The sequence below is a fragment of the Eutrema salsugineum genome, unplaced genomic scaffold (genome assembly GCF_000478725.1).
Source record: "Eutrema salsugineum unplaced genomic scaffold, Eutsalg1_0 scaffold_15, whole genome shotgun sequence".
Taxonomy (NCBI): Eukaryota; Viridiplantae; Streptophyta; class Magnoliopsida; order Brassicales; family Brassicaceae; genus Eutrema; species Eutrema salsugineum.
In genome coordinates, this window is record NW_006256867.1 from 3,011,968 (window position 1) to 3,026,246 (window position 14,279).

General features: G+C 31.4%; 2 protein-coding genes across 2 annotated transcripts; both read left to right on the forward strand.

The window, feature by feature from the left end:
• The first annotated feature begins 7,647 nt into the window (after positions 1–7,647).
• LOC112088012 (ATP-dependent DNA helicase PIF1-like) lies at positions 7,648–9,281 on the forward strand. The gene is made up of 3 exons (XM_024158159.1): positions 7,648–8,578; positions 8,658–8,858; positions 8,962–9,281. The coding sequence occupies exons 1-3, from the start codon at positions 7,648–7,650 to the stop codon at positions 9,279–9,281; spliced, it is 1,452 nt and encodes a 483-aa protein (XP_024013927.1).
• Positions 9,282–11,489: 2,208 nt separating this feature from the next.
• LOC112088013 lies at positions 11,490–12,603 on the forward strand. The gene is made up of 5 exons (XM_024158160.1): positions 11,490–11,624; positions 11,707–11,971; positions 12,100–12,202; positions 12,303–12,430; positions 12,503–12,603. Exons 1-5 carry the CDS (start codon positions 11,490–11,492, stop codon positions 12,601–12,603), a joined length of 732 nt encoding a protein of 243 aa, XP_024013928.1.
• Positions 12,604–14,279: the final 1,676 nt, after the last annotated feature.

Sequence of the window (14,279 nt, forward strand, 5' to 3'; positions counted from 1 at the left end):
TTATAATTCAAATCTATTTACTTACAACCAATTTTCCTCTGATTATTTTATTTTATAATTATTAGAGGATGTCGTCTACCATGTCATTTGGTTGGCAATTTTGGTCGAGATTTTCTCGATAGTTTGACGCATTGTGATGATGATATGATAATATATATCGTTCTGTCTGCAAAAGTTGATATCATCCGAGGTATTCTAAGGCTGAAATTCATGATACTTTTCGAATATAGATATAACTAGATAAAAATTAAAAGTGTTTGTTAAGTTATTAATTCTTTCGATTGTTTTTTTTTTGTGATCATAAGGTAATTGGATGGATGAAGCCGCTCGTAATTACACGCGGATAATGTTGGCACCAGCTATTCCTGAAGTGGTACGTCTCCGAGAGGCATTGGTGTCAACCAATCAATATTGATTTTCGTTTCACGAATACATAAATCTTGGAATACCAGCCTATACATTTTTTTATATCGTGTAAAACTACATTGCAGTTTTTTAGTTTGTTATTGGCATTTTCTTTTCATATGAATTATCTTATTTATCTCTGCCTATGTGCGCGATTGTTACAATATATTATAGAAAATTTTCATTTTATATTTAGACTAATAATTATTCTTTCATGCAATGTAATGTTTAAGAATTGTAAATATTATATACGGAGGATAAATTATACAAATGATAAACTGTAAAGATATTTTGATTGATCTCATTTTATCTAATTTATTGGTACGCTTAATTATTGGTATGTATTAACGTTTTTGGTAGCTTAAACCCATCGTTTAGGAAGAATTCCTTAAATTTTTTACCTAAATCGCTAATTACTTATTTATGAAATATATTTTCTACTTTGTATATACAGTTACTGTAATGTTTGCCCTTTTTAAAATTGAATTTAACTCCATTATGTTAATTTTCCGTTAAAGTATATATAAATTGATATTATCTGAGTATTATTTTTTTGCTTTATACAGAGAATTAGAAGATTTTATCGTTTTTAACATTTTTTAAATAAAGAAAATTAAAAGATTTTATCGTCTTTAACTTTTGTTGCGATATATGTATATTCTAAAAAGTGGTAAATCATATCCGAATTAAGTCTAATTTACATATATATATATATATATATATATATATATATATCATGTCTCCTACTCTATATATAGAGACACGTTCTTCGTCTTGGTTTCTCACAATTTTTCTTCTTTGTTACAATATCGTGTGGTCTAAGCTATGTCGATTTTTAAAAGAAAATCAGTATCTAATGTTTTCGTTAGGGATTTATGTCCTGGCTCTGATAACTTTGTTATCAAAGTTAATATCCTCAAGGTTTGGGATGGATTCAAAGGCAGAGGGGGGATATTCACTTGAGATGGTCTTGGTTGATCAAGATGTTAGTGCTATAATTTATGAATATCCCGGTTAGCCAATTAGTTGGTTAATTTTTTTTTTTTTTGTACTTTGGAACTCAGGGTGTAAGGATACAAGCAACTGTTGAAAGATATTTTGCTAAATCTTTTCGTAAAGATTTGATCGAGGGGAGATTGGTGCTTATCAATACTTTTAAGGTTGTTGAGTAAAATTCTGAGTATCGAACTACACGAACACCTTTCAAGATAGTGTTCTATGCAACTACGACTGTCTCTGGATGCTTGGATTTTCCTCAGAAAATTCCTGAGAAATATATGAAAAGTTTTCCAGATATTTTATCAACTGATTTGGACAATGGCTATTTGATCGGTACCATATCTAAACTGAGACGTAGAGTTTATTTAACATTTTTTATGACACGGTATTAAACACTTTCTGCATTAGATAGCTGTTGGCTAATTGTGTTGGTTCTTTTGTTTCGTGTTACTTTATTATAAACGCTAAGACGTGGTCGGACAAATCGTAAGAGTTGGTCATGTTGAGGACGTCATGGCTCAAGGAAAACGTCGTTCTAGACTTAAGATTTATCTTAGAGATGAGAGGTAACATACTTAGTTCTAATTTAATATTTTATTTATCTTGTGTTATTTTTACTTATATGATTTAACTCATGATCATGTATTAATTATAACAGTGACCTACAATTACCGTGTACTCTTTGGGCTGATTATGCAAAAGAAGTTGCTGGTTACGTTAAACGTAATTGCGCATCCGTCGTTGTGGTTATTATAAGGCTTGCATGTATCAAAAACTATCGAGGTATATTATTTAATGATTTATACTTATTCAATTTTAGCGACGATTATGAACAATTTTGACATAAATTATATGTATTTCTGAAACACCGATTTATTTTACACTTTTTAGGTGAGATGAGGGTCTCCAATGCTTTTAATACAACTCAGATTTTGTTTGATCCAATGTGTCCTCTGGTGGCGAAATTCCGATCTGAGTATGAATCTATTCAATGAAATTACAGTTCAGTTTTATATGTACATATGTTCGTTCTACTAAAATTAGTTTTTGTATTTTTCCGTTAAGGTTGCCTCAAGATAAGTATATTCTCATTCCTAACAAGGGTGTAGATTCTAAAGATTCATTAAACAATGAATTTTTGGGAACTAATATTAGGCGAAAGTTAAGTTCTATACATTCGACTGATACGGTATGTGAATATGCGATACTCTGTCATTTTTTTTTATAAAAAAATTTCTGTATCGGTAGTTGTCATTGATTGTTTCGAATAAGCAGGTTGGTAAGTATGTGACATTGGCGACCATACGCTCGGTTGCCAATAGTAAATTGTGGTATTACATAGCATGCAAGAAGTGTCATGTCGTGGAATATATACAAGAAGTAGCATGCATAAAATAAAACAAACATGTCAAATTTCTAATAAAAAAATGTCAAGTTTCTAATAAAACCCTAGAATTCTCGGTTATATATACATGTAGTGTCATGTCGTGGTTTACTCCATTCTGTGCTGCGAACCTTTTTTTTATACCTCTATAATGAATCCATCGGGTATGATGTGTACTATATATCCAATTTGATATCGTTTTGTGTTTATTAAGTTCTGTTTTCTTATTTATATTGGTTGGTAACTTAGATCTAATTATGTTTCGTAGGTGAAAATACACGTGGAAGTGTTAGTCCAAACGTGTTGCCTTTCCATCTTCCTGAATCGGAGATTGTGATGACTGATGAAGGCAAAAATATTGGTTCTAATGGAATATCTAAATTCACGGCTTGGATGAACTGCAACAAAGAATGCCCGTAAGCTAGGATGTTTATGTATTCAGAAATTCCAAGTAAATTTGTTTGGGATCGTAAGCAAAAGTTATGGAGACGACGTGTCATTGGTGACCCTGGAGTCAGCGTTATAGCAGATTGTTCGGATGGATCTGGCGATGCTTATTATCTCAGAATTTTGTTGTCTGTCATAAAGGGCCCATGTTCTTATGAGGATATTAGGACTGTTGCTGGTATCGTGTATCCTACCTTCAAAGATGCATGTCATGTGATTGAACTAGCCAATTTGTAATTTTTATAAGTTAAGCATTAGGATTTTAAGTGATTTATTTTTATTTTTTAATTTAATTCTATATTTTTATATGTCATATTATAATTACTAAAATATTTCTGTTATAATTAATAAAATTACTAAGATTTTCTTTTAATATTGTATTTTTTTTTAATCAAAAAGTCTCCTATAGTTTACCGTCATAATAACAAGAAAACATAGATTTCAGGTTGAAATGATTCTATATTTATAATGTTTATGAATTGATATTTTTTTTATTCTTTCATCGAACGGATTAACCCTGGCTATATATATATATTGCAGATTATTATAATGAAATTTGACAATATTTCTTAACTATTCAATACAATTTTATTTTTGAAAATTTTCGAACGAATATAACATCCTTTGATCCGTTGTAATCCGGAAGGGAAATTTACCTTATCATAAAATAATAAAATAAACTTTTATGTGAAAATGGATCTTATCTATATTTATCGTATTTTTATTAATAAAAAATTGTTAATTTTGGTTAGCAAGAACGTTATATATATATATATATATATATATATATATATATATATATATATATATGCACATACGATGGACTTCCGAGTTGTTGGTTTGGACTCTGTGATGGAGGGGATAGGTAATCATTGTGCTATGCATAAACTAATTATTGTTTTATGTTATGTTTTGTTGTCTTTTTGTATTTTTTAGTGTTCGTTTCGTGTTTTAAACCTTTGTTTTAGTTTTAATAATGATTCGTTGCTATGACTTGGAAGACTAGGTGCTCACAGGCGTCGACGCTTAAAATTGCAACTTTGCCATTTTATCTTCCCGAAAGACATATTTTGTTTGCTAATGATTTAGATGCACATGTTCCGGTTGGAAAAGCTAAGTTCCATGCATGGACAAAGTGTAATCAGGTTTACTCGGAGGCGAGAGATCTTTTGTACTCGGAGATACCTTCTCGATTTGTATGGGATCAGAAAAATAAGTCGTGGAGACCAAGACGACGTGAAAATCCTGGACCATGTGTTATAGAAGAATCACCGATAGAGTATGGAGAAGATTATTATCTTAGGGTTTTGTTAGACGTAGTGAGGGGTCCGTGTAACTTTGATGATATTAGAACATTTGGTGGAGTCGTTTATCATTCTTTTCGAAGTGCATGTCGTGCATTAGGTTTAGCTTATTAGATTTGATAGAATATATATATATATATTTTTTTTTGCTGTTTTTTCTATTGCATAACTATTTATCTAATAATACCGAAAGAATACTTTAATACTATAAAGTATACGATTATCGCTGTTCAGTCATGTGAGAGTTTGAACATTCGGTACAATTGTATACGGTTATCGCTGCTCAGTCACGTGCGAGTTTGATTAGTTTGACAAATCGTTTCTTAAATATATATTTAAGTTAACATTTGAACCAATTGTCATTTAATTTTCTTAGTTTGACGAATCGTTGCTTAAGTATATAAAACCTGCCTTTAAAAGCATAACCGTTGTTTCTAAAGTATATTAAACCCGTGTTTTAAAACATAACCGTTTATTGACTCCGTCCTATAAAAAAAACATTCATTTTTCTCATCTTTCATCTCCAATCTAACTAAAAATAACGAATGACTCCATGTGATAGGGTTTCTGAACTTCAGAAGACAAACGGCGGGCAACGTATTTGTGTCCAAGTAGTTAGAAATTCTTATGATTTTACTCTCATTGGTTGCCCTAATCGGATGTTAGTTCTTGCTGATGAATTTGTAAGTTTATTAGTTTTTAAAAGATTATTCCTATACATGTTTTGGGAATGTAATCGTTTATTGATTCTTTTTTACTAAAACTGTGTAGGGCAATCGCATTCTGTGTACCATTCCATTTGAAATAATTGATAAATTCGAGTATGTATTGCTCGAAGGAGAGTGGTATTTTCTTGGTAATTTTGCAGTTACTGACAGATTACCCCATCCAAGTATATCATCAAACAACTGTCATATACGTTTCAACAAGGAGACAATCACTGAGAAAACCGATCCGAAGTCTTCCAGAGAAATATACTCTTTCTGTGCATTCATAGATATTTTGCTTGCGTCGATTCAAACAGACCGATATCTTGGTAAGTTTCTTACATGCATGTTATTATCTTGGTTTATCTCATTAACTGAGAAATGATTTTTTCTAACTTAGTTGTTTAATTTTGCAGTTGATCTTCTCGGGGTTGTCACTTTTGTTCAGAAACTTCAAAGAGGAGTTCATATGTCCGATACGTCGGATACACCCACAGAACGTCCACTCATTCGTTTTGTACTTGAAGATCTCGGGTAAGTACAACTTATCTTCAGAATATATGGTGTCAGACTTGGGTTTCTTGATATATTAAAATATGTTAATTATCTTCTATGTTGGTGTAAATATATACAGTGGAAATTCCTTGAAATGTATTGCTTGGGATAACTTGGCAATGAAATTTGAAGAACTTTGGACGAATCATGATAGGTCTTCAAGGCATATTATTGTATTGCGATTTTTCTCTTTCAATAGGTGGAGAGGTACGTAAATATTAACTATTAACATCTATTCAATACAGCAATTAATCAGAAGTTTAACAAATTTATTGTTTCCACTTGCGTACTGAATATGTATATGTAACTAGATGAGTGGATAGTTGAATCAGAAAGATTCATATCTGATATTCTCGAGGATCCTCCTACTCCAGAAGTGGCAATAGCAAATGAGGTATGTAAATCCCATCTTTGATGTTATATCCTGTATATGTATTCTATTGACATTTATTTTTTATGATTTTATAATATTGTCATATTGTTTCAGGCTTGAAACTTCAGTTGATTTTACCCCTTTGGATGATGGATATGAAGATCAGTATCCGTAGGAGATATTAATTTAAAATGTCGTTTTCTATAAGTTGTGTACTTGAACAACATAGCTATTGTTTATTTTTATTGTAATAAACAAATTATTCAATATCTATAAACTTCACATGTTTCGCAAAGCATCTCATTTTAGCGTATTTTTATTTATTTACAAATAGTGACACTTTATGTTTTCAATGCAAAATTGTGTTCATAGTCCATTGATACCGTTGTTGATTTAAAAGTATTACAATATTTTACTAGGAAAAATAAATATGTATATATAATAAACATATATTTTAAAAATGGAAGAAAATAAGGTATACTAAAAGAATAATATGATATAGTACCATCATTTATTGAATCAAATGATGAAAACATAAATAAAAAAGAAAACCAAACATACAAAAAAAACTATTCAAAAACTTAATATAACACCGTCGTTTGATTCTGTGATTGTGGTCCGCATTCTCTCGACTTCGGGTAGGTTAGGGTTTAATAAAATTTTGGTACTATCGTATGCGGTTATGGCTGCCCAACAATGTGCGAATTTGAACAGTTTGACGAATCGTATAACACAAATGTTAATTTTGTGTTCTTTCCGTGATAAAGCAGTCATCAGGTCCAGTGCATAGTCGTTCCGTAATAACACTTGCAACCTAGTGATTCCATAATAATCACATAATGTAGTCAAAATTGATAATTACAGTGATTGCAGTTGAGAAACATATTTTAAAAACTTACGATTCGTTACGGAGCTCCACGTAAACATCACCCCACTTTCTTTGGCTCTTAGAGGATTTGTGACTAAATGTTCCAATCACTGCGACGTATCCAATTATATCTAATAAAAAGATTAGTTAGTCATTGAGAAAGTTTATAGATATAAAATAAGTATATTTTTGTGTTATTATTTATTAATTTATATAAAGTCATACCAACGAAAAACAATGGGTCTCGGAGATTGTTGTGTATGTTACCAAATTCAACAATATTTAGGTAGTTGTTGTTATCATAGAAAGGGATCTTTGAAAAATAAGTTTGAGAATTCCATATTATTTTATAATTGTGCAACGTCGGTCTCAAGTCTCCGATGACAGGGACGACACCAAAATGATACAGAATAATTGAACCTCCCTGCTTCAATTCGGATGTAAAACTGTCTATAAACCCTTTTGATATGGATCCATGTATTTTATCACCCTATAAAAACAAAAATATGTATATCAGAGAAGTGATATGCACGGAATATATATAGAGTCACCATAATACCTTTTTATCAACCAACACCAAATCTAGAGTGTTTTCAGGTTCACCGATGTGCTCGAAAATACGGGATGAGAGGAATTACAATCGCGAAACTCTTAGAGTTAGAAACGAGCAGATGTTAGCCACTGTAACCAGCGAACAGAGAAGTGTTTATGATGAGATCCTAGAAGCAGTAAATAAGAACAAAGGAGGTATGTTCTTTGTTTATGGTTCTGGAAGTACTAGTAAAACTTATTTGTGGAGTCTATTAGGATCTGCTCTACGTTCCCAAGGTGATGTTGTTCTTAAGGTTGCATCGAACGGGATTGCTGCGTTTCTATTAGAAGGAGGCCGAACTGCGCATTCAAGATTTGCAATCCCTATGGTGGTTAATAAGTTTACCTTCTGTTCAATCAAGAAGGTGTCGAATCTTGCCGACCTGATAAGGATTGCTAAACTCATTATATGGGATGAGGCGTTGATGATGAGTAAAGACTGTTTCGAGACTCTAGATAGAACGATGCGTGATATATTAGAAGTTGATAAGCCCTTTGGTGACAAGGTCATTGTTTTGGGAGGGGATTTCAGGCAAATATTGCCAGTGATTCCAAATGCTGGGAAGACAGAGATACTTATGGCCACTTTGAATTCGTCACCTCTGTGGTACAAATGTAGAGTGTTGAGGCTTACACAGAACATGCGACTTATAGCTGGAGATAATAGCCGTGCGATGCTTGAACGAGCTGCCTTTACAAAGTGGATCTTAGACATTGGTGATGGAACGATAAATGATGATGGAAGTGGTGAAGCCGTGATTGATATTCCTGATGATCTGTTGATTAAAGACTGTAAAGATCCTATAAAAACGATCGTCAAAGAAATTTATGGGAGTTCGTTTTCGAAAGAGACTGATCCTAAATTTTTCCAAGACCGTGCCATACTGAGTCCAAGAAACGATGATGTAGATACGATAAATGATTACATGCTTTCAAAGATTTCGGGTATGTTTATTTTGTTTTAGTTCCTCTTAACTTATTTGTTTATATTTATATAATACAACGATTGTTTTGTATATAACAGGTGTTGAAAAGACCTATCTTAGTTGTGATAGCATTGATACGGCTGAAGAAGTTGTCAATTACAGTGATGCATCTGAAGTACCCTCGGAGAGTGTAGCCAGTAAGAATAAAGGTGGTTCCAACAATATGATTTATACCGAGGAGTTTTTAAATAGTATCAAGATGTCTGGTTTCCCTAATCATGTCCTGAAGTTGAGAGAGGGTACTCCTAAGAAATATCGACCCTAAGAATGGGTTGTGTAATGGCACAAGACTCATCATTACTAAGATGGCTAATTATGTTCTCCAGGCTTAGATAATAACAGGTAGCAAGGTTGGTGAGAAAGTACAGATTCCTAGAATATTCTTCTTTCCTTCGGAGATGAAACTTCCTTTGAGGATGAGACGCAAGCAGTTTCCTATCACATTAGCTTTTGCATTGACTATAAACAAAAGCCAAGGACAGACACTCGAAAAGGTTGGTTTGTATCTTCCAAGGCCGGTATTTACTCATGGACAAATCTATGTCGCTGTGTCGAGGGTTACATCCAGAGAAGGTTTGAAGATATTGATCACCGATAAAGACAACAAACCACAAAGCAAAACATTGAATGTCGTCTACAAGGAGGTTTTTGACAAGATATGATAGTTTTTTTTACTGTGTTTTGTTTTGTGGTTTGTTATCTCTATATACCTCGAAATATGTTAGTTTTTTTATTATATAAGACCATTATTTTTGGTTTTATAGGTTTTACCAATAGATTTGATGTTTTTCGATTTTTCACTAAGTTGGATCTGATGTATTAAGTTTTATAAAAAGAGAATAAAACATTTTTGTTGAGAAAATAATTTTATATCATGTATTAAGTTTAGATTATCTATTATCGTAAATGGGTTTGTAAAGCTCATATATTACATTATATTTGATTGGTTTACACCAAAAGAATGTTACTAATGGATATGAGTATCGACTATTATTTTTATTGAACCCAAATATTGTATATAAATTGGAAGTTGTATAGATAGTCGGTTTTATCAATCTGATTCGTTTTTTTCATATATATATTTTACTCCACCATGTATAATTAAGCAGGTTTCTTAATGTTTTCTTTTATTAATGGTTTGATCTCTGACGTTTAACTATAGTCGGATATTCCAATGACAAACTCAATTCGATAATATATTTTAACGAAACTTAAATTGTAGCATAATATTGGGCATCTATTGACATTTCATGTGATGAACATTGTCATGTAGTTATAAATATCGAGAATGCTCCAAAACCAAATTATCATGTCATCGAAATAAACTTAATAGTTTTTAGAAAATTAAACCAAGTACATACTGTCTTTCAAGTGGTCATTGCAAACAGGAAAAAAAAACATGACATTGAAACTGATATGGTTCTTGATTAAACTCCAGATCTCCTCTTTTTACGTTCCTTCTCCTCTCCCTTTAAGCACAGACACAAACAATCCAATTTAAATTATTGTAAAATTATATAGCTTTAAACTAACTCAATATTATATTTAAACATGAATTGTTTCTAAAACATAGAGTTCAATGGGCAATCAATAACAAAACATAATGACTCAATAACATACATTTTAGAAAACTTTTCATTATTAATCTAAATATATTTCTGATTACGTACCCATTCGGCGGTATCCATGTGTCGAATTTCTGTCTCCACAAAACCGCAACGCATGCACTTCAACCCTATCTCCATATCTAGAATCAGATCGTGTTTTCGTTTTGTGCAACTTGCTTGGTGTGTCTCATTAGATGTGTTTCTTTTGTCATCCTCCATAAATAGAATATACAGATTTTACAATTCATTGTGTAAGACATGATTAAAATAAACTTTAGTGAATAGGATATATGACCTGAGGAGTGTTCTGTTTGGCTTTCTGATTTGATGCAGTGAGTAAATGTATTGTTCCCATAATTCTTCTTGCTCTATCTCGGAATCTGTTGGTGAAGGTGGTGACTTAGGTTCCACGACACCGAATCTCATTACCAATGGTGGGGGATTGATGATCAACAAGCCATTTTTATCGAATTTTTTTTCGTTTGTGTTCGCCATGTTCTTATGAATGCTCTCACAAACGATAAGGCTACTTATAAAATATTTTAAAGTTTTTTGAAAAGAAACCCTCAAGTGAGTATTTATAAGGTGTGCAATAATAATCAATTTTCTCATTTTTCAATTTCTTTATGGGGAAGATTATGGGACTTTATGTTTGCACCTAACCATTTGACTTTCCAGGTTTCCTGTTTCATATAATTTTAAGGAAAATTGCCCAAGTAGATACATAAAGTTATAACATATAAGTCTACATAAATGTTATTTTTGTTATGATGTTATATGAATATATCATTTCCTAAAATATTGAAACATAAAATTGTCCAAATAACATAAGCTATAGAGAGAGATCATATTATTTTATGGAAAGTGTTGCAATTTAGCAAAGTTGTATATTTAGTAAAATAGTATATTTATTTATTGAGGTTGCGTGTATCTTTGGTGAAACTTAAAACCTGGAATATATTCTCTCTGGCACGTGAACGAACAAATCGGTCAATATCGATATAGAAGTGTCTTGACATAAATTTGTGGGATTGTTGTTGGTTTTGACAATAAGGGGCTTTAAATGGTAACTGTTCAAATTTTTTCTTTTAAAATAATTCAAACGAAAATAAATTTATAAGAAAGAATAACTGCGTATTCAACTGCATAGTCTGTCCTTTTCATATTTAACACACTTTTTCATAGTTTGTCACTTTTAGTTTTCCTCTTTATAAAACTCATTCAGAGTTCTCGATCAAAAAAAGAAAAAAAAAAGTTTCTAAAATGTCTGATGTTGTCGATGTTGCATGTTTGGATACTTACAAAACAGGGTGGTTAATATCTGTCAAGGTGGTCAGGCTCTGGAAGCATTCCACATTCTTCGGATATACTATCGAGATGGTTCTGTCTGATATCAAAGTATGTGTCTTTTTTTGAAGTTATTCTTTTATGTTTTCTATTTATTATTCACTGATTGTTTTTGGCTATGTTATTTTTCTAGGGTACTCGGATCGCTGCAACCATTATGCCAAACGAGTTTCCCACTCGCTGGAAAGAAATCAAACAGGGACAGTGGATTCAGATTTTCAACTTTCATATTAAAGAAGCAACTGGATCAATGCTTACAACGATCAATAAACATCGTTTGCAGTTAACTTCTGTCACTATTATCACCCCTATTCGAACGAGGTCGTACAATTTGTATCTCCACTGCTTCCGATTTTATGATATTGTGGATCGAGCCATTCCTTTTGACTATCTGATTGGTAAGAATTTCATCTTTAACTTTTTATAAGAATTAATCAAGTTTATCGGTGTGCATGATAATTTTTAAACATATATGCTAAGTTTTATAATAGATTTAAATTCAATTTATTATTTCGTTTATTATCAGACGTTATGGGAACTATTGTGAATATGGGTCCACTCTGCAATGCAAGTAATGATGCTTATGAAGAGAATCTCGCTTATCTCCGATTTGAGATAGTAGATGCACTGTATTATGAATCATGTCCATTGATTTATATGTAAAAGACTGTTAACATATAAAGTCTTAACCAAATATTTTGTTTTTCGTATTATTTTTTCTTGTGGCAGAAGAGATGGCCGGTTAGCATGTTACGCCCGTGGTTCTCTAGCAATAAATCTCCATGATGTATATCTGAGAAACACATGTGAATCGGTTGTTTGGGTGTTAAGGTTCTGGAAGATGACAAATGGCAAAGGTATATACAAATTTTCTCATATATGTCTTAAAATCTGAATGTTGAATAAAACTTTTGTCTATTGTTGTTTAGGAATCGATAAGAAGTCTGTGATTCTCCGATCTAATGATCTATGTTCAGATTTTTTGTACAATCCTGTCGATGCAGAAGTTGATGCATTTAGAGCGACGTGAGTATTTAAAATTTTGGATTCTATATATTGTTGTTTCAATGTTTATTAAAACGTTTTGGTAATGACTTTTTATCACTTTCGTAGGCGGAACCAACTACGGACGAGAGCATCGACTGCTTGATGTTATTTGTAGACCTCCTCTATTCTGCCTCTTTATTTTCACTGTTTCTTCTTTGTGTTCTCGAACTCATTAATTAGTAATTTTATGCCTGTTTTTAAAACTAAGATCAGTGCTTTTGTTTAATACTTTCTTATTGTTTATATATTAATTTTGTAATGTATTGTCAAACTATATTTATGAACTATATGTGTTTTATATTAGCTCATATTGTTAGGTTCGATGTCAGACTATGTCCTTTTTATAAGATTTCCGTGGCTTCTGTTATGGAAAATATTTTCATTATTTTTGGTATAGTCAGAGTAATTGTCTAAAGTAAACATACTATAAATCAGGATAATTGCCTAAGGTAAACATATTAGGAAATATATATACTTCGAATATTTGTCACAGGAAAACTTACTGACTGTCGTCATAAATTTTCAATAGGCTTCTAACTATAATTGTCTTTTCCAAGACCTCATAAAAAACTTTAATGATCTTGATAGTAAAGATATTCTACGATATGGACCCAATCGTGTTTAGTCTTGATGTTTTTTCACGAATATCGAAATCAGTAATATTTTTGTAGAGATTTATATTCGTTTAATGTTTAGATGTTTATTTGCTTTATAATATCTGGTATACCTATATCAATAATATAAAGTCGTGATGGATTAATGGGTCCAATATATCTACATTTTAGATACCTTAATAACCAAATTGTATTCGGATATCGAAATAATAATAATAAAAAATTATACAATCATGAATTCCTTAATTTAACAATGATTTATCGGTATGAAAACATTAATATATATATATATATATGTTTTGTCTTCGAATTAAAACAAATTTTTAAATCATATAGAAAGAAGATATACATATATAGATTGTGTTTTGTTATATTTTTAAAAAATTATAAAGTTATAGATAATTTGTTTTTAGTGGTTGTGATCATATTGTGTTTATATTTAATATATATATATATATAACGGATAATGAAAATCATTTTAAAAGACTCGGTTCATGTAAACGGTTTCTAATGAACCGTCATCATTATGCGTAATAATATTTTAAAAAACGTTACGTGTATATATAGATGATCTGATAAAGACTCGATGCAACAGAACATAACTACTTTCTGATATTTTATTCTCTCTAAATGTCTGACAAACATGGGTAGTTATGATTTGGTTCATGAGATGAATGGATGGAGAGATGACTGGAGGATTGTGGTTAAAGTATTGAAAAAGTGGAGCGTGAACGATCCACAGGGATTACTAGGTCTTGGCTTCATTATGACCGATGAGAACATTAGTTTTATTATAAACTAAACTTTTTAGTATTAAATCTCTGATTCTGTATATTTCTTTATTGTTTCTATAATTTCTATATTTTTCTCTTATATTGTAGGGATGCCGAATTCAGGAAATTGTTCACAATCAAATGTTCAAGTATTTCGAACGAGTTTGCCATGAAGGTCACTGGATTATGTTATCTCGGTTTAGTCTCAACCGATTGCTCAGTAATGATTGCGATAAGATAACTAGACACGATTTTATAATTACTCTGACTGA

Bases quoted from the DNA above. Each gene is read 5' to 3' on its own strand.
- LOC112088012 (XM_024158159.1), top strand. From the start codon at position 7,648: ATGTGCTCGAAAATACGGGATGAGAGGAATTACAATCGCGAAACTCTT. The intron at 8,579-8,657 runs GTATGTTTATTT...TGTATATAACAG, and splicing joins CATGCTTTCAAAGATTTCGG to GTGTTGAAAAGACCTATCTT. The intron at 8,859-8,961 runs GTACTCCTAAGA...AGATAATAACAG, and splicing joins TGTCCTGAAGTTGAGAGAGG to GTAGCAAGGTTGGTGAGAAA.
- LOC112088013 (XM_024158160.1), top strand. From the start codon at position 11,490: ATGTCTGATGTTGTCGATGTTGCATGTTTGGATACTTACAAAACAGGG. The intron at 12,203-12,302 runs GTATTATGAATC...TTCTTGTGGCAG, and splicing joins TTTGAGATAGTAGATGCACT to AAGAGATGGCCGGTTAGCAT. The intron at 12,431-12,502 runs GTATATACAAAT...ATTGTTGTTTAG, and splicing joins GAAGATGACAAATGGCAAAG to GAATCGATAAGAAGTCTGTG.